The 20,518-nt window shown below is 36.8% G+C and overlaps 1 protein-coding gene across 2 annotated transcripts; it reads left to right on the top strand.

Moving 5' to 3' along the window:
* Positions 1–191: 191 nt before the first annotated feature.
* On the top strand, positions 192–20,518 carry LOC117575574 (probable G-protein coupled receptor B0563.6). Of its 2 annotated transcripts, XM_034259843.2 has the most exons (8): positions 192–1,522; positions 8,216–8,323; positions 8,441–9,590; positions 11,894–12,050; positions 17,446–17,595; positions 18,963–19,056; positions 19,117–19,714; positions 19,791–20,518. In XM_034259843.2, the coding sequence occupies exons 3-8, from the start codon at positions 9,237–9,239 to the stop codon at positions 19,902–19,904; spliced, it is 1,467 nt and encodes a 488-aa protein (XP_034115734.1). In that variant the 5' UTR covers positions 192–1,522; positions 8,216–8,323; positions 8,441–9,236; the 3' UTR covers positions 19,905–20,518. The 2 variants fall into 2 exon arrangements, with proteins under 2 accessions (XP_034115734.1, XP_034115741.1); XM_034259850.2 differs by having other exon boundaries at positions 9,377–9,590; positions 19,117–20,518.

The raw sequence follows: 20,518 nt of genomic DNA, 5'->3' as shown, positions 1-20,518 counted from the left end.
AGGGGCTTGCAAGTAGCTGTCCAGTGGATGCTCCTTTTGCAGCTTACACACTTTACAGCAGCATTACAGCTGGGAAATTTGCCAATAACAGAAACTGAAAATGTCCCAAGCGTGAAAAGCCCAGCAAGTCGTTGCCGACGTTGATAAGAGGAGCGTGTCGAGCAGCTTTCAAGTCAGTTGCCAGCGAGCAACCACACGGCATGGACGTGCCTCAGCAGGAAAACAAGGAAAATTGAAAGCAATCAGCAAGCAAGCAACCAGCAAACACATATTTACTGGCACTTTTTGAAGTCACAAACTGGACAACGGTCAACAACAGAAGCTGCAGCAACAGCAACAGCAACACCAAAAGCAGCAACAGCAGCAGCAGAAGTAGCAAAAACAACAACAAGGAAAAAACTCAAACATCATCAGCATTTTTATCTGTGTTATTTTTTTTGTTATTTCTTTTGATTGTTGTCGTTAACTTTTGAAGGTTGAAGGCAGTTACAAAGTGAATGACTTTTGACTTGAGTGAAAGTGTAAAAACCAAAAAACAAAAAAAAGAATAGTGTGCAAATTGAATGGAAATGAAAAGGAGAATGAAAATAAGAATGAATATTATACAATTATTAAACTATTTTGTAAAATTTTTTTTTGTATTTGTATCAATTTCTCAATTTGATGATTACGACATTTCATGCATTCCATCTGCGAATATAACAACACTCAACATTTAACTTTTGAAGGCTGCGGCATTTGCAAATCAAAAAAAAAAACGAATAGTGAATGGAATTATTTGTTGACGAGTGAACGAGTGTTTAACGAGTGAATAGTGAAAGCAATTGATAAAGTACTTTCGATTGTCATTTGAATGCGTGAGTGTGTTTGTGTGTTTGTGTGTGTATCAAACGTGTCTCTGTCCGTTTTTGTGGCTCTTGTTGTGGTGACTGCATTTGTGCATTTCGCGCGCTCAAAAGTAGGCAACATAAAATTGTTCCTGTTTTTTTTTTTTGGTTGCTTCCCACAAAATGTTGCTGTGTGCGTGCTGGGTGCTAAGTGTGTGTCTGTGCATATGCATCTGTGTGGTCGTGTATGTGTGTACGTGTGCAAGTTCGCATTATTCAATTGCCGAATGCTGAAGCCTTCTTCATCTTGCTGCAGAACAACTTGTTGTCTATGCAATACATCTATATTTTTTTTGCATTGTTTTTTTTATCTGTTGTTGTTTAGCGCAAGCTGAGAACTGAGCCAGTAAACAAATACACCCACCGATCCACTGCCAACTAGGGAAATTGCCCACTGCCAAAAATAAATTACTGCAATTTGACAACACAATCTAACGAAGATCAACAACAATTCAAGAAAATTATTAAAAAAAAAAATAAACAACTAACAAAAAACGAGCAGGTAATTTGTCGTTCTGTTTATTTTTTTTTTGGTTGTTATAAAAGCCAGAGGGATTTTCAACGAGAGGACTGAGCTTCAACCGAAATTCCATCAAAGTAACTGTACGCAATATTTGCAGCATTTGCCCCGTGTGGTAAGTTGAAAATTCATTCTCATTTTCATTTTCATTTCAAGTGCACAACGACGACGTCGCCGCTTGACGTCTAAGTGCATCTGCATGTATGTATTGCGTATATGTGTGTGTGTGTGTGTGTGTGTGTTTGTGTGGGTGCATGTCGGGGTCAGCAGGTTATTACAAGTTATGCATTGTGCGCTGCCATACCAAACAATCCGACAATCCAACAATGCGAACACAGCAGCAGCAGCTGCTGCTGCTCTTTGTCGTTTGCTTGGTGGCTAAAAACAGCAGCAGCAAAAGCAAAAGCAACAGCATCCAGTCAAAAGCGTAAAGTCACGTTGCGCATTCCGCAACAACAAAATCAACAAAACTATAGACTATGATTTCAACTCCCTCTTCCACTTTCTCTCTGTCTCTCTCTCTCTCGCTCTCTTTGTGCTTTTACCTCGCCAAAGTTGTACATTGCATTTGCCATCAAGCCAAGGACAAAAGCCAATAATTGACATTTACCACTCTAGCACAAATTTGAAGCTCAATACAAAAACATCCTTTTGATGCTATCCAGCTTATTTTATTAAATTCCAATTCCCAACACACACACACACACACACACTCACAATGCATAACTCTGATTAGAAATGCCAAAACAAAAGTATTTGCTGATGACTTCCAAAAATACAAACAAAAAACAAAGAAGACGAGCAAATAAATAATGTCATTCTATTGTTTTGTTGATTTGCCAAGTATCTGCTGACCTTTGGCAAAAACTGTTCAAAGAATTTTAGCTAAGCGCAAAGCCAAAAGGTGTCAAACAATAGTTGAAGGTTGGCAAAAATTTTGCCATTCCTCGGAATGCATTCCTTGAGCCAATTTCTTGGCATTTGCCAATTGCTATTTGCTGTTTGATATTTGCAATTGCCATTTGCCACTTGCTGTTTGCCACTTGGAATGCACACACAGCATACAGCATACACACACACACACACACACATGGCAACTTGTATAGCTTAACCGCAAAGCCAACACAACTAATTATCCAACTATTTCATTGGCTTCCATTATTGAAACATAACTTGCTGTTTTCCCAGCTTAAACGAAGCCATTCAAATAGTTGATTAATTAAACTGCAGTTTTGCAGCACCATAACTAATTAACGCACTCAAAAATACTCGACTTTAGCTTATATTCAAAATAAAGTTAAGCTTTTCCCCTCCTAACAAAAACATCGCAAATTATGCTCAAGGCAAAATGATAATAATGTTGCAAGCTGCAAAATGTTGATGCAACTTTTTGAAGCATTAAAGTATTGTTTGATAACTTTTCGGGCGCAAACCCAAAACTCGAACTTTAATCTACGCAAAAGTACGCTTTATTCATAGAGAGAGAGAAGAGAGTCGAGTAATAGACAATGCTGTTAATTTGTTAATTAGGTGCACGCCAGAGTTCAGCATTCCATAAACTGTAATTAAATTCGCCGAAATAGTTATCACATTTAAGCAGCAGGCATTCGCTCTAATTTGCGTATGCTTATTCGAAGCCATCAACATACTTGCTTATCCTTCCATGTCCACCCAAAAGGGGTTTGAGTATTCGCTGACTTTATGATTTATGTGATCATAACATTTTATGCACATTTCTTAAATAGTAGAGGCCATAAAAACGTTTTTTATGCGAAATAAAATCAGTGAGAATGCGATAGATAAAAGTTGTTAAAATGTGTGAAAGATTCTCTTTAAAAAAAAGAACAAAATAAAATAAAATGCTTAAAATAATCTATTTAACTATTTATACAAAATAAAATCATTTATTATAAGAAAGATAAAAATAATAGCGTCAAAATTAAATCCTCAACTTGGAAATTTATTTAATAATTTATTTGCTTGCCAAGTTTATATGAAGCAATAAAAATCGTTAGCTTTTATGCACATTTTTTAAATAGTCAAGACCATAAAAAGTAACGTTTTTTTTGAAAAATAAAATCAGTGAGATTGAGCAAGATAAAAGTAGTTGAAATGTGTGAAAGATTTACTGCTAAAAAGAAAATAAATTTCTTTAAAATGGTCTTGTATGCATAGCAACAAAATTGAGAATTCAGCTTTGAAATTCATTGAAATATTTTAATATACATATATTGGCTATTTTGCTCATTTGCTTGTTTAGTTTATGCAGAGCAATAAAAATCGTAACATTTTAGAGACTTTTCCTAAATAATAAAGACCATAAAACGGTTAAGATGTTGATGTGAGATAAAATTAGATAAATGAAATGTGAAAGATTCGATTCCAATAGAAATAAAATCAATAAAATAAATGTCTTTAAAATAGCTTCAAAATTGAATAATAAACTTAGAAATTTATTGAAATATTTAAACATTTATTTGCCATTTACCTCAATTGTTTGCAATAAAAATAATTTTTTCTGAACGAAGGCAGCAGTTGTTTGGAATTGTGCTTGGAATTTTGTTAACATTTAATTTGCAGTCTAATTTCAATTGCAAGAATTTAAAATTAAAGCAATTTATGCTTTCGAATAGACAATAGGTAATTAGACTTCTGGCATAGGAAAACATTAAATGTCTTATCTTAAATCTAAGCCAAAAAGAGATTAAATTAAAATGTGCAAATATTTGCTTTTAATCTTAGATACTTGGCTGATATCATCGCACTTAGCTATGCAGCCAACCTCGTTGAGCGTAAAAACAAAGTTCGTTATTTTTTTTGTGGAGCGCTCTTTATTTTGATTTTTGTGTTTTAACTTTTATATTTAATTTGCGGATATCCTGAGTTGATTTTCATTTAGATATCTAGATTTCTTGCAAACTTAATTTGTGCCGTCGTCGGGAATGTCCTTTGTCGCATGTCCTGCGACTGGCGTTTGGGCCGAGCTCATTTTGTGTGTAAATTAAAGGCATTAAAGGCCGCAATTTTTTCGGGGCAGCTGGGCAAGCTACCCGCTGTTACCCAAAACGGTGAGCACTGTGGGTTGTCTAGCACACACATACACACACTCATATGCGTGTGTGTGTGTGTTGTCCACACCCACACAGATAGATATTCATCTATGTCGCACATCGTTAAGCGCTGCTAGTTTAACTTAATTTGAGTTAAACTTTTTTGTTAAGCGTATTGTTTGGCTGACAGTCAGGAAGGCAGACAGACATACAGAAAGACAGACATATAGACAGGGAGGCTTAACATACTCCACACACATTCACACACACATACACACACACACAGACAAAGAGCGAGAGCGTAGAAAAAAAGAAGAGCGAAGTGAAGAAAAGCCAAAAACCGAAGCGGGAAATATAAACAAAAACATTAATCATGGCAACACACAGGCAATTATATATGTATACAACAGCAATAGATAAGCTGTGCCTGCGACAGACAGAGCGAGAAAGAGAGAGTTAGTGAGTGAGAGAGAGAGAGAGAGAGAGAGAGAGATGGCGAGAGGGGGCAATGAAATGAAAACACCCCGAAAAAATGGTGATAAACAAAGTCTAACCAAACAATTTGCAAGCCACCAAAGAGCAAGTGAAAGGTGCACAAAACGTGAGTGAGACGTGAGTCTGCTCGACTGCCCAATACCCTGCCTACACACACACAGACACGTGTGCCCCTATGTCTCTCTGTGTGTGTGTGTGCTTGTGCCCTCATAATATAATCGAAGCGTCAGCCATTTGTAACTTTGACTTTGGCATTTGTTCAGAGAACGAGACAGTGACAAAGCAAAGGAACGTGATAAGCCGCCATGTGGATGACGCTATATAGCACATGTTGTCCTTTATTTTTATTCTCTCTCTTCTATTTTTTCCATCGCTTGCTTTTTTTGTATATTTACCAAATGAAAACTTTTGGCCCTAAACTAAACCGCAATAACTATAAGTGCTCAACAAACAGAGGCCCCAGCAGCAACAACAAAAAGTGGCACAAAACTAACAAGCAACATCGAGAAGGACATGTGTTAAGCCAGCAAACAACAAACGGCAAAAAATACCTGTACCATAATTTCTAGCAGAACCTGTTGGAGCCAAATCATTGTCGTGTGTCTGGCGAATTATTATGATAATTGCAGGCATAAATTATGCGAAATTCTTCTCAGCTCGCAATGCAGCATGACAGTTTATGCCACACACTAGTGTTGTAGATGTGTGGCACTGAGATGTATTTAGAGAAAGAGCGTGAGAGATGAAGATAAAGACAGAAAGAGAGAAAGAAAGAGAGAGAAAGAGAGAGCGATAGAGACAAGGACAAGCGATGGAAGCAAAGCAAAACAGTAGTTGCTTTCTTAAGCAGACTTCGCATATTTAGTCAGTCCATCAGTCTATCAGTTAGTCAGTCAGTCAGTCAGTCAGCTAGTCTGGTAGTCTGCCAGCCAGGCAATCAGGTAACCAAATAGTCAATCTTTCAAGTAGCAAAACCTGGGCCAAAAGCCTTCAGCAGCTTAACCGCGATACTACATTCGCAGTGGGAACGGCTTTCATGTTTACCTTGGGGAAATTAAGTTTGTGTCATGTTTTGTGTCATTCAATCTGCTCAACTTGCCAGTTGTGTGTAGTTCAGTGTAGTGCACAGTGTAGTGTACAGTTGTACATACAACTAACCATAAGTGCTGAGTGCGTTTAAGAGCTCACTCAGCTTCTTGAAAGTGAATAATTTTTTGCAATTACTCTAAGAAAACCAGCTATAAAATGTGCTAAATACTAATGCATAAATAATGTGTTTTATGTGTTGCCTAATTGGCTAAAACCAAACACCTTACAGCACAGTTTTTGCAGGGTATTCAGACAATCAGAACATCGTTAGTGTTGAGTGCATGTCATGCAATTGATTTGCTAAAAGCTTAGCTTTTTGTGCAAATTGATTCTAATGTTGCACGCTCTAAATAGCTATAATAAATTGCTTATATTGCAGCTATTTTCTGCATGCATTAAACGATAAACATAATAATAGTTTCAGGGTACAATCAAATATTCAAATTTAATTCATTGCCAAGTATTCAGCAGTGAGGCAAACACTTAATTTAATGACGCGTTTCGGTGAATTTGTAAACCAAAAAAAAAAAAAATATGAATAAAAAATCATCTGTCAGCCATCAACACTAAACCTAATCCATTTTTATATTCTGCTAGAAAAGCGTTTGAAGGGAATATCAATTGATTGGCAATTGTAAAGAAACTGTTTTGCAGAAGCGCAGATTTCATTTGTGAATAGTTTGATGTACTTTACTTTATATTATAATAAATATTATTCTTTATACTATGGAACTATAATATCTAGTGACTCAAACATGTTGACAGGAGGAACTTCACTACCTACTATCGCTGTTTTAATTTTATTTTTTAATAAATTATTCATTTGATAATTACACTCAAACTTAAAATAAACTCAAAATGTAATCTAGTTGAAATTAATCTTTGTTTGAATATTAAATGCATTAGAAATTGTGCTCATACTCTTCATATGATTAGCAGGGTATCTCAAAGTGAGGCCAACGATAGCTTTGCCCGTTGTTCATATTTCCAATGTCCTTGCCCGTCCCATAAATATACACTCATATAGATTTAAAGGCGTTCGTTCATCCTGATGGCGCTGTCGTAAGCCACCGCCTGGTCGGGCAATTTATAAAATATATTTTATACGAAATTCTGTCGCCTGTCAACATTGATTTTAGCGCTTAACTTAGTATGTGCCTAGGGCCGCCCTCAGAGCGCCAAATGGGCGATGGGCGTTGGGTGTTGGGCGATGGGCGTGGCCATGGCCGTGGAAGACATATGTTGGTTAGTTAGTGACGCGTGCAAATAAAACACACCTGTTGCCAGGGTCTCGACTCCTGACTGCTTGCCTTCCTGCCATCCTGCCTGCCTTCTGCCTGCTCGCTTTATTACGTGCTTCGTGCTTCGTGCCACAACGACGACAACGACAACGCCATCAACGGCATCAATTATAATGTCATATTATGACACATGAGTCGGGCGCTTAACCACCACACACTCCACTTCAGTTCATCTGCCTCCGCCAGGCTCTCGCTTTCTCTCTCTCTCTCTCTCTCTCTCTCTCTCTCTGTCTCTCTCTCTCTCTTCTCCACTACACTCTCCGCATTGTATAATTTGGGTGTCCTCTGTCATCGCCTATATAATTAAAACACTTTACTCCTCTCTCTCTCTCGCCTGTGCCAAGTGACTGATTCGCTTCAAAACTAAAACTCTCAAGCGCATTGCAACTTTTTTGTTTGCACGAAACGAAATCAGAGCTGCAAATTTGGTCTAGAAATTAATTTGCATTTGAAATACGCTAGATAATTTGATTGCTTTCTTTAAAAGGGAGTGCCAAATAATAAATTAATTTAATAATATAATTTTATTTACTTTTAATCCGCCTTAAACGCATGTTTGATATATCTTGAATAGAAGAGGGTAACTCATAGTATGATTCCATGTTTATCATGTAGTAAATGTCTTTTTAAAAGTTAGAAACAAATTCGAAATTTATTAATTGTTCAACTAACTATAAATTGGAAATAAGCTGCCAACTTTAGAGTGAAAATAATTTATTATTGTAAATATTGATTCCTCAAAAAAAACTCTAATATTTTATTCAATGAATCTGTTGAATGAAATATTTCATATTTCCTGATACATTTATCTGATAAATTCTTCATCTTATAACTTTTAATTCCGTTGATGTATCTTATTTCATCTCTTTGCAGTGCATATGGAACTGAAATTACCAAAATGGAATTCACATAATCACTCTCTCGTTATACGCCGTAATAGTTCGCAATTTGTACGCCGATAAATAAGTTAATATTAATCAGGTATTAATTAGGCATTTTTTTTTGTTTTTTTTTTTCGTAACATAATCATGTAATTAATTGGATCACTGCTTAAAGATAACATTAAATAACACGTAATCATTGTTTCGCATCATTTAGGTAAGATCATCGTAGAGACTAAGACTAGTTGATGTCCGATCATCTTTAAACAATCTACTACTTAGAAGTGTTCTAAGTTAGAAATACTTACATAACGAGCTTGGTACTAAATGCAATTCATGTGTTGTCATTTGTTTGGTGATAAAGTAAAGCAAATTAATCGTGATACTTAGACTGATGTGCTTATGCAATTTCCCAAAAAGACGTCCCAAAATAATCAAATGAAATATTAATATTAAAAAGCTCAGCTAAAATTGTGACTCAATATTAATAATTGTAATATTTCACTCAACATATTTAAGTCTATATCTTCTCTGCTCCTCGTCCATCTTGTGCAGAGTTTTCAGTCAGTTGGTGCTGTAAAACATTTTTGGTTGATTGTGTTTTATTTCTTTTTTATTCGAGTGCCAGCGAAAATCAAAGCTTCAATTGTTACGCCTTGAAGCAATGAACGATAACGTATCACGGCACCTGCCACGATTTTACCGTGTCCGTTTAGTATTTCTGTTACTACTGTGTGTTTTGTTTTTGCTGCAAAGTCTACAAGTGTTCGCTTCCGTTTCCGCCTTGCTCAACTGTCTCGCTGCCCGTTACCATTTCGATTGCACCGATTCACCCTCTTCACCTTCTCGCTGTGCTCACTGCTAAACTGTTTTGTGCTCTCTTCACGTCCATTTCCATTTTGCATTTTGCATTTTCATTTCCATTTCGCAGTACGACGTCTCTTCTGTCGCTGTTTTTTTTTTTTGCTATTCAAATAGTAACACTGGCATCGACATCATTTTGAAGCTCATGAATGACTTCGATTTACCAGCTAGTTTTCGTTTTATTGTTTTTTGCGTTCTTTTTCACACTACGTGTAATCGTATTGATCTTGCCCGTTTTGTCTAAATTCATGACGTATCCGAAACTGAAACCGAACGTGGATCCTCAAAGACACAAACACTTCAATACGACACATAATACGGTGATAAGGCAGCAAAGTGCTTCGCCGCAAACGATGATTACAAGATTATACAATACGGAAGAGGATCCCGCCTATTGCTCATTCATCTGGGGCGGAAATCTTAGCAGCAACGATCTCGTTCTCGGCACTCCAGCTAACGCGTCTCAGATATTCAGCAATGATCTGCGGGACGACATATATACGGTAAGTCATTAGATGTCAGTTATAACACTTATGAGCGTAAACTTCAACCTCACTTAGCGGCCTCAACTGCGATGGTCGCTAAGCGAGAAGACGTATAGTGAAGCAATATTTGTTTTTGATTTGAATTATTTGTGTGTGTTATTGCAAAGTTATTAAAATATGCAGCTAAGCGCATTTGATAAGTAAGTGCGGCACTTAACTGCAAATATTTATAAAAAAAAAAGATATAGAAGCCGATCTTGCGAGAGGAAGTAAACTCAAGAAATTGTTTTTACAATTTTTCTGCTTTTCTGCAAAGTTTAAAAACAAGCACTTAAGTACAAATGTGGCGCTTATGTGAAAATTAGGGATATATGTAGATGTAGATATAGCAGGAAGTTATGAAGTTAAGCAGCTGTTTATTTATTTTTTTTGTCTTTCTGCTCAGTTTAAAATATTGGTAGCTAGCGGAAATTTTTGCATTAGTACAGTGTGGTGCTTATGTGCAATACTCGAAATAACGATATAGCCGCTCAGTGAGGTGTTAGATGCGCAAGTATTAATCAAATTAAATCAAACCAAGAGACAGCAATTGCATTTATTCGTTCACATGAACAGAAACTTATTAATTTTTTAGGCGCTTCAACGTCATGATTCAATTACATTTATTTGTGTTCATGTGTTTGTGTGTGTGGCATTTACGCATCACGTACTAGAACTTCCCTCACTACGCATCAGCGAACTGAATCGAATAGTCTAGAAAGTGATGCCTTGATTACACCCCCACACCCACCCAATAGAGTGATGAGCGAGTGAGATGCCACTAGGAAAAGACAGTTGGGTGGTCAAGTGAAAGAAGTGGACAGCGTTGATTTTTTCCAGTTTATTTTTCAACTACTTTACATCGAAGTTTGTTAGGTTTTCTTATCACAAATATGCTATCGAACTAACATATTATAAATCTTAATGTTTCAGTCCATTAAAAAGATATTAAATTATTATTTAATTAATTGCAAAAGAAGAACTCTTACAATTAAACAAAAATATATGCATTATAAATTCTACACTACTAAATGCAACTCAGTGCATATTATTATATTGACAAATATTATCAATTATTTGGTACAACAATCATTTGTGAAAGTAATTATACAAATAAATAATATTTTTTAATTAGTTTCTTTATTTAAGTATCGAACCAGTACAGCAAGAAATAAATAATATGGAATTATTTATACTGATTGTCAGACTTACAGCACAGAAGTGTAAGAGGTTCCAGTTTTTGACATATAATAAGTCGGGGTTTTTCTTTATAAAAATGAACTGTAAGCGGAATCAAATCCGAAGCATAGCATACTGAATGTTTCAATGTCTAGTTACTTTCTGCAAGAGTCTTGCAAACTTGGTGCGTGTAATCATGGCATCATTCGAGGCAAAATAAAAAGAATATAGAATAAAGGGAAAGAAATAACTCATTTCGTGGCACAGCACGTGCAAAAAAGATTGTTCACACGCTGTTGCTGTTGCTGTCGCAGTTGCTATGGCCAATGTGCTGCTGCTGCTGCTGCTGCTGTTGTGGCTGTGGCTGTTGCTGTTGCTGTGCAGAGAGTCGGCTGCTTTGTGAAGAACTTTTGCTCAAGGCTGCAGAAAAGGCGAACTCAAGCAGCAGCAAACAGAACTGAACTGAACTGAGCTGAGCTGGAGGTGCCTGTCTCAGTATGAGCACTAAACAAACAAACAACAACATCAACGAAAAGTGGGGGACAAAAGAGAAAAATGAAAATAGAAGAAAAAGAACAAAAGCAAACATGTTAAAAAGCATGCAAATCATATTTACAATGGGACTACGGCAACCCACTCGGGCATGTGTAAGCGAGATATCTATTTAGATAGGCAACAGCAACAAAAAAAGGCAACTTCAAGAGCGAGAGCGAGAGCGAGTGAGCGCGAGTGAATGGGTGCTGATGTAAGTGTATTGGTATACACATGAGTGTAACAAGTCACAAATAAAAGTGTCAAGTTGACTATTGAATTTTTATCTTTAGCAGCCTGCCCAACTGACTGAGCAATGGCTATAGTGGGTGGTGAATAGTAGGGAATGTCACAGGGGGGAGTGGACGGGAGGCATATTATCGATAATGGAGAGAGACAGAGACAGAGACAGAGACAGAGTTAGCGAGAGAGTGACAGAGACACCATAGAAGGCGCTGCGCTGCATGATTTATGAGCTGTGCCGTCCTTTTGTTTACTTTTATTATTACTTTTTATTGGTTTTGCTTTCGGCTACATCTTCACTCTGCATTCTCTCGTTTCGTTTCACCCAGCAGGACGTGGAGGATCCGCGCACCGAATCTCTACGCCAATACTGCTACGGCCTCATGCTGCCAATCATCTGCTCACTCGGCATCATGGGCAATGTTCTTAATTTAATTGTCCTCACCCGTCGAAATATGCGGGGGACTGCGTACATCTACATGCGAGGTAAGTGTTCCCACCAGTCGCCATGTAACCTCCATTCTCCAGCCACCAAGCCACGTTGTTACTCCTTCTCTCTATCTTAGAAGTCCCTATAAGACTTGAAGACCTTTTTTAATACCCCCTACCCATAGGGTAAAAGGGTATTATAACTTGAGACCAACCAGTAAAGTATGGAGCTATTAGAGATACATTTTTGTTCAGGAAAAGTCCGTCATTAGCTGCATTTCAGAATTTATAATGGGACGATCCCTATTTGGAAATAAGAGACAGTTGATAATTATAAGTATCTTCATATCCAGTGTTAAAAAAAATGAATAGTTAAATTTTAAAATTATTTTGAAATGTGCCATTTCAATATTGAATATCAATAAAATTTACAACTTCTTTTCCACATTTTTAACTCGAGTTGAGATTTCATAGTGCACAATCTTTCTTATTAACTGTTATATTACAGTCATTATTATTATTATGCATATACTAATTAATAAATGTAATATTGCTTTAAGTTGTTATCATATTATTTGTATTATATTCAACCCATTTATCGCTATTTCCTGTGTTTCTAACTTATTCAAAAAGCAATTTCCCAAGTTTCACTTGCTTTGGTCACACTAAATTTGTATTTCCTTTTGAAATACACTGGCGTGTTTTCTACTGCCGAGCACACTCGACTGTAGCTTGCAGCTAAGTATTTGTTTGTGCTGGGGACATTCCATAGAAATCCAATTTCATTCACGCAATACAAAAGACCATTTCACTGAATAATTGCCAAATTTAGTGTGTAAAGAGTATTTGATTCGCTTCGCAGCTCACCAAATACTCGACGACGGACGATCAGACGCTTAAAATAACTGAAAAGAAATCTATGAAGTTCCAGCTGCTTTTTATGAGTGCACGTTTCAATGCAGAGACTATTGAGGTAGTCTTTTTAAGCAAAATCTAAACTAAGATGTCCCTTGAGATACGGATAGAAATCAAATTTATTGCGTATTTGAAATGTATTTATACGTTGGAACAACGAGAAACTGTTATAGAATACTCAAATTTCACCTACGATATAAATAGGTTTATTCTGTTATATCAAGATTAATAACAGAAAATATATATTAAATATGTTTGTTATGAATATCTTTATATGCTGCGAGATAAGATAAATAAACTCGCGTCACTTGAATAACTATCAGGATTAAGTATCAGAAATAAATCCCTAGTTTTATCCTAAAACACTTTCATATATATTAATATAGAAAACACATGCTTTTTTATCATTAAATGAAAATATATATATACACACACACACGTTCAATATGAACATGTTGAGACTACTTTCTCCGTCCGCCGCTTAATAAGTCTGTTCTGGTCAAATAAGCAACGGCACAAAAATGGTCGTTGAATTTCATTAGGAGCTGGCCGGAAATTTATGTAAGGCTGCCAAAGAACAGTTTGTTGTTGTTCTCGGAGGGCGCTAAGGAATTGCGCAGAGCAACTAACTAGGCATATTAGGCCTTCATTTAGTTGGCGGCCTTTTAATTGATTAATGAGACGACCCCAAAAAAAAAAAGAACAAAAAAAAAAAAAAAAACCGAAACTTGTCAACTTTGTGCGCAATGTGTTGGCCACTTTTGTATTGTTGTGTTGTATTACTGTGTTGCTTTATTTTTATTTTTTTTCTTGTTCGTTTTTTGTGCAACAATCAAGTCATGGTATGGCATGCGAAAGTAACTCACTTTATTTGCCAAGCTTGAAATGGAAGCCAGCACCGCAAATACGAGAGAGAGAGAGAAAAGCGAGTGAAAAATATAAAATGCTTGAAATGTATTACGCATGCTATGGCAGCATAATTGATTGCCTTTTGCGTGTTTGCCCCATTCCTTTTTCCTTCTTCTGGCAGCTGGGAAATGGTTGCTGCTAGCTGATAAGTGATAGCTGGCAACTGGCAACTGGCAAACTCGTAACTGGAAAATGTCTCGTAGCTAGTAAATTGTAACTTGCAACTGCTGATGCTAATGCAAAAATATATAAAGGCCCCTTTTCTGCTTGGGGTTTGAAATATCACCAGTCTCCGCATTTCATCTCATCTCATCTCGTGTCGCCTAACAGTACTTAAAAATGTTGTGGACTGCCTTAAATCTGATACTGTTAAACTCTTGCCGTTGATGAGCGAAATCACTGCATTAATTTTATTAATATTGCACAACAATTTCCCCACGCACCCCACTGTCATTTGCCCGGTCATTGTCCTTGAATCTTTTCGCCCAAAGAATGTGATGTAATGTATTGTTGTGGGGAAGGAAAAGCAACGTGACTATTCTATCACGATGCTCGGTGTTAAGCACAAGTTATGGATGCCAGCTGGGGGCCACTCTCTCAAGGGGCTGCCATTTTTTATGACACACACGGGAATACTGGGAACAGCTTTGCTCGGAATGGCGAAAACTAATAGACTGCATATTAAACTGGCGTACAAATTTTAAATGCCAAATCAAATTCCCGAATTCCAGCACCCAAATACAGAGCTTTCAATGCCCAATAGCCCAAATGTTTCACTGACTTAGTCGGATGAATGCCAACAACAAAGTAAATTATCGAGAGACTGCTCGATCTTGAAATACTTCGTCCTTGAGGCATTGCGTGGGCTAGGATAAGTTTGACCTTCCAAAAGACTTTAAACATCTTTAAAATTTTAAGTGTTATTCATTTAAAGCACCTTTAATGGCAAATATAAGCATTAATATTTTTGTGTAAGAATTTTAAGATGATTAAAGCAAAACCAATATACAAAAAAACTATTAGATGTATTCACGGAAAAAGCTTGAATATAATTAAAGCTTAAATTCTCAATAAAGGAAATGAAAATAAAATAATTGAGATTTACGAGAATAACCCAAAGTCGATTACAACTTAAATTCTGAAATTAGGAAAGTTAAAATTAAAGCTAGTACTGCGTAAAATCGGGAATAATCTCAAGAAACTTTTCAATTAAGAAATTGAATAAAAAAAGTAACTTTTATTGCGTTTCAGTTTTAAAATAAAAACGCAATCCAAAGAAGAGATAAACAAATAAGCAGCCTAAGATCAAGAGTATGCAATATACCCATTATTAGCATCCGAGTAGTTTCCAACTTCCTATTACACACACTCTGCACCAAGCCATTATCCCCTTTTAGCTTGCTTTTAATAGGTTCAAAGTGTACGAACAGAATGCCAAAAACAAAAACAAAAACAAAATACTAAAAGCCGATTCAAAACAAGTAATAGTCTCTTTTCACTTACCGAGAATTAGGGTTTTCTGTTTTCGGTTTTCGTTTTTTTTTTCTCTCTTCACACTCATCATGTTAGCCGGAATGTGAAATCAGCATAGCAAGAGAAAAACCGAAAAGGAAAGCAACAAAAAAAAGAGAATACATTTTGGCAAATGTGTGCATTTGCTATCTAATCTAATTTACTATTGCACATTTGTTGCGAAAGTAGCCGAAATAGACAAATGAAAATGTAAAATTACGAGATATGTGAGCAGAGTTTAAAGAGGATACAAAAATGCTCTAGCGAGTTCACGCCCACGAGAATTCTATTTAAAATTTCGCAAAAACACGGCTCAGCCTCTAAGGACTGAACATTCGATTAAGTGAACAATAAACCGCGTTTATTTTGGTCATTTCTGTGGGGTAGAAAAATATTAAATAATATGAAAGCTAGAGTCAAGTGTATTCGACTGTAAGATACCCGCTACCTATGTTCAATAAAATCCAAAAAAATGGGGCTTCTTCTTATACTCTATAGTATAATTTGAATGTAATCTACCAAATATTGTATACCAAATGAATATGCCAAAAAATACTAAAATATTCAGTATACAATGTTTGGTAAACCGATATTCTATTACATTGAAAATAATAAAGTGTAAAATATGCCAGAATCTCAACCAAAGTAGCTAAGACCCCAATGTAGCAGTAATCAAATTCAGTTGAGAAAACCGTCGCTCAATTATTATATTATTTAATTTTATAACATAATTTATGATTCATTCTTTTTCATATTTAAATATGAATTATAAACTCGTTAACGTAGCTTATGAATTAGTCGTCTTCACTGTATTTTCGACGCCTATTATGAGCTGATTACAATACTAGTTTTATGGATGTTGATACACAAATAAACAACTGTTTAATTGTCGACAGGATTATTAGAGTTTTATTTACTTGGCGACAAAAGCAGTGCTGAGAATCAAAATCAAATAAAAATGTATAATTAGATTGTGAACGATGACAAAACATGTCCTATGTAAACTTGTAGACTTTCGCATTACGTATACGATGAGTGTGCGTGTGAGCGACAGAGCTAAAGTCGTAAAAAAGGAAATCGTTTTCAGCATCAAGAGAGCACTCAATCAGTTGACCTGATTAGTGAGGACAATCCTTTAGGAGCTTAGCCAAACAACTGAAAGTTGTCGTCGAAAATTCTAGTGTGTTGACAGCAAACACAACACGACTTTCATACATTGCGTATAGTGTTATATATGAAAGAAAGAAGAGAGAGAGAGAGAGAGAGAGAGAGAGAGAGAGAGAGAGAGAGTGAGAGAGAAGAGAATATGGTATAAAATCAGGCACATGGACTGAAAGTGATGAGCGAATCAAGTGACGGACAGTTGTCAGAGTTGTGGAGCACACAAGAGTGACATTTATATTGATGTGCCGTGTACCCAATTAAATGAACAACATTATACTTAATATGTATACATATACATATATGAGTATGTGTGTGTGTGGCTGTGTGTGTGTGTGTTGCAGGAAGTCATATATCGGGCATTAAGTTTTGTGACCAAAACAATTTGTGCCATTTGGATGGAGATGGATAGCAATCGAGAGTAGAGCAAGAGTGAGCCAAAGTGGGGGACAGGGTTAGATGAATTGGCCATGAGGCAGGCATTTACTCGCAAGTAATAATGTAATTATAGAGCTATAAACAAGTCATAAATCAATAAAAAGTCACACACATGCACACACACATTCGCATTTGGCCATAAGTAGTAAACATATATCACAGCAAATAGCAACAACAAGCATAACATTTATTCCGCAAAGCAAAAATGAAAATGAAAATAGAAGAAGGAACAGGAACATGAGAATAATTCATTTCTCTCTCACTCTCTCTCTCTCTCTCTCTCTCTCTCTCTCTCTCTCTCTCTCTCTGACTCGCATGGAGTCAGTCGACAATGTTTGCCCGTTTGCTGTTTGCCGGTTTCAGTTTCAGTTGCTTCCGGTCTCGCGGCCGCGGTCGCAGTTGCGGCCAGCCGGAAGCGACGCCATAATTATGCCATAAACTCAGCCATAAAAAAAGAGCTTAAATGCAAACTCTGCACATTTCCCATTGTATTCCATACACTCACACACACACACAGCGTACTCAACAGCCGCTCTGCTTGCAATTGTCTTTGCCATACCCTTTGGCATACGCATGCTCGTCCACAAGGATCGTGGACAGTGGGAGGAATTCGGACCGGCGTTCTACACGGCACACTTGGAGCTTTTTCTCGGAAATGGTTGCTTGGGTAAGTTTTTTTTTTAGCCTTTGTACTTTGTCATAGCAAAGCTTTTCTAATTTGGAATATTTATTATACATTTACATTTTATTTACATTTCATTTAAGTTTTACTTACAAGTGTGAAGAACTCGGTGAACTTTTAGTCGCATCTAGATTTACATTTACAACTATTTAATTAAAATCTGTCTTACAACTTCGAGCACACATAACAAACAGTTAGCTCAAAACTTTCCACCAATTTTAGCAAATATATAAGTTTTTAATGTTTTTTAACTTTATTCTCATAAATAAGATAAACTTATTTTTGAATAAAATATTGGCAATCAAATAAATATAAAAATATAAAAAAAAACAGTAAAAGAAAAGTTAGTTCTCAGTCTAATATTTTTTCACAATAATGCATAGATGCTTAACAATCAAATTCAGCTTTAAAATAAAAACAATAATATATATATATATACATGTATGTATATAGAAAAGAATAGAGCAAGAAAAAGTTAGTTTTTGTCTCCAGCAATTTCTTAAATACACTTTATTTTTATGATATACTGGTTTTTTTTATGTTGACAAACAAATTTGGCTTTAAAATAAAAATGAAAATATATGTATATACAAAAAGTATAAATGCAAAAAAAAAATTGTATCTAATTTTTGGCTTAAGAATTTGTGCCCTTACTTTTTATACCCGCTACCCATAGGGTAGAAGGGTATTATAACTTTGTGCCGGAGGGAAATGTATGTAACAGGTAGAAGGAGGCATCTCCGACCCTATAAAGTATATATATTCTTGATAAGCGTCAACAGCCGAGACGATATAGCCATGTCCGTCTGTCCGTCTGTGTGTCTGTCCGTCTGTCCGTATGAACACCTAGATCTCAGAGACTATAAGAGATAGAGCTATAATTGTTATGTTTGCACGCAGATCAAGTTTGTTTCAAATTTTTGCCACGCCCACTTCCGCCCCTGCAAATCAACAAAGTTAGTAGTAGTATGATCCCTGTAATTTGGTTGCGATCAGAAGGAAATTGTGGAAGTAATTAAAGAAATACTTTTGTATGGGCAAAAACGCCTACTTACTAGGGTCTGAGTTGCTTTGGCTGACAATCTGGTATATTGTGCCGTCTATGGTATATTTTGAATGCGGTACTATATCGATATACCACATATACCATTTGGTATATTTTTTTTTTAGTATTTTTGCAGTATATTTGGTATATTTTGAGAATAATACCGCAAAATATATTGTTTTTATTCAAAATGGGTAGCGGGTATCTCACAGTCGAGCACACTCGACTGTAACTTTCTTACCTGTTAATTTTAAAATATTTGCCAAAATTTATAATATTTTGTATTTCGTGTGCTCTCTTTTAACAGGAGTGGGTGTAATGATGCTTTTAGTGTTAACTATCGAGCGCTACGTGTCTGTCTGTCATCCGGGATGCACAAGACCTGTGATAGGACCGCCTGGGTGAGTTGTATAATTTTCAACTTTTATGAAGATATTTATATCGATAAACTTCCATTGCAGTTTGGTTGTGTTTCTGACCAGCTTCCTCACATTCATCATCTACTTGCCGAGCATCTTTCGCGGCGAGCTGATCAAGTGCATGTTGGTGCCGAACAATGTGTTCGTCTATTTGCGACGCGACAACACCGACTATCAACGCACTCTCTTCTATTCGGTGTACAAGGTGATGCTCGAGGTCATATTCAAGCTAATACCAACTGTGCTGATTGCCGGCCTCAATTTGCGCATCGTTTTGGTCTATCGACGCACCTGCGAGCGACGACGTCAGATGGTTTTGTCCCGCATCAACTATGTGAAGGACGATGATCCGCGAAAATTTGCCGAGGAGCGACGATTATTCCTGCTGCTCGGGAGTACATCAATTTTGTTCTTGGTGTGCGTTTCGCCGATGGCCATACTGCATATGACCATAGCGTCGGAAGTGCTGCCGAGTTTTCCGTTTCAGGTGTTTCGGGCGCTCGCCAATCTGCTGGAGCTAATCAACTATTCGATCACGTTCTATATCTATTGTCTGTTCAGCGAGGACTTTCGCAACACGCTGATGCGCACCATCAAATGGCCGTGGCTGAAGGCCAAGCTCTGTCATTATGGGGATGAGGTGAGTGCTAGTCCGCCAGCAACGGCAACGGCCACGGCTGCTGTTTGTAATCCACTCTGCCCGCCCATTCACACAGACTACACAGACCATCAAGGGTGTTCCAATGGTGCGATTCGATAAGGTGACCATACGCAATCATCAACACCACATCACCACCACATCCGGCATTGGACGGTCCAGCAGCATCTAGTCCAGGTTAAGTTCCCACGCCTCTCCGCAAGCCCCCCATTCCCCCATTCAGTCCCCGCAGTCCCCTCACGTCCATGCCCAATTGCACACACCCCAACCCCCAGCCAAAGCAGGCCATTCGCAATCTCAGTCTGACATTCTGCCCCAGTGCCACGCCCACAGTCAATGCTGCTCGATAGCTAACAAACGCATCCAAGGCAAACTAATGGTGCCCACTTACCGAACCTCCTATCGGCCCACCCGTTAATTGATGCTGGACTCTTCCTCAGCTGACAAGATTCTTGTTCAACATTAAACATAGACAAAAAGAGCAAAATAGCATCTATCTATCTATCCTTCATAATCATCTACGATTCCTTTAGAGTGTCTACATATATATCAGCTAGTACAATGCAGTACAAAAAACAAAAAAAAAACAGAAGTATGTGAAATTATATTTAAATGTTCCATAAAAGAAACCGAAAATACAAAATACATAATACGGAAATAATTCCATACAAGTTATAGGTGTGCAATTAATATAATAACGGAATACATTACAAGGAAAAAACATACATACATACAGTTCAATGCAAAATAAAATCGATGTTATGCAAAATATCATATTTTGATCAA

This window comes from Drosophila albomicans, chromosome X (genome assembly GCF_009650485.2).
Source record: "Drosophila albomicans strain 15112-1751.03 chromosome X, ASM965048v2, whole genome shotgun sequence".
Taxonomy (NCBI): domain Eukaryota; kingdom Metazoa; phylum Arthropoda; class Insecta; order Diptera; family Drosophilidae; genus Drosophila; species Drosophila albomicans.
This window is presented reverse-complemented; position numbering and strand designations above follow the sequence as displayed.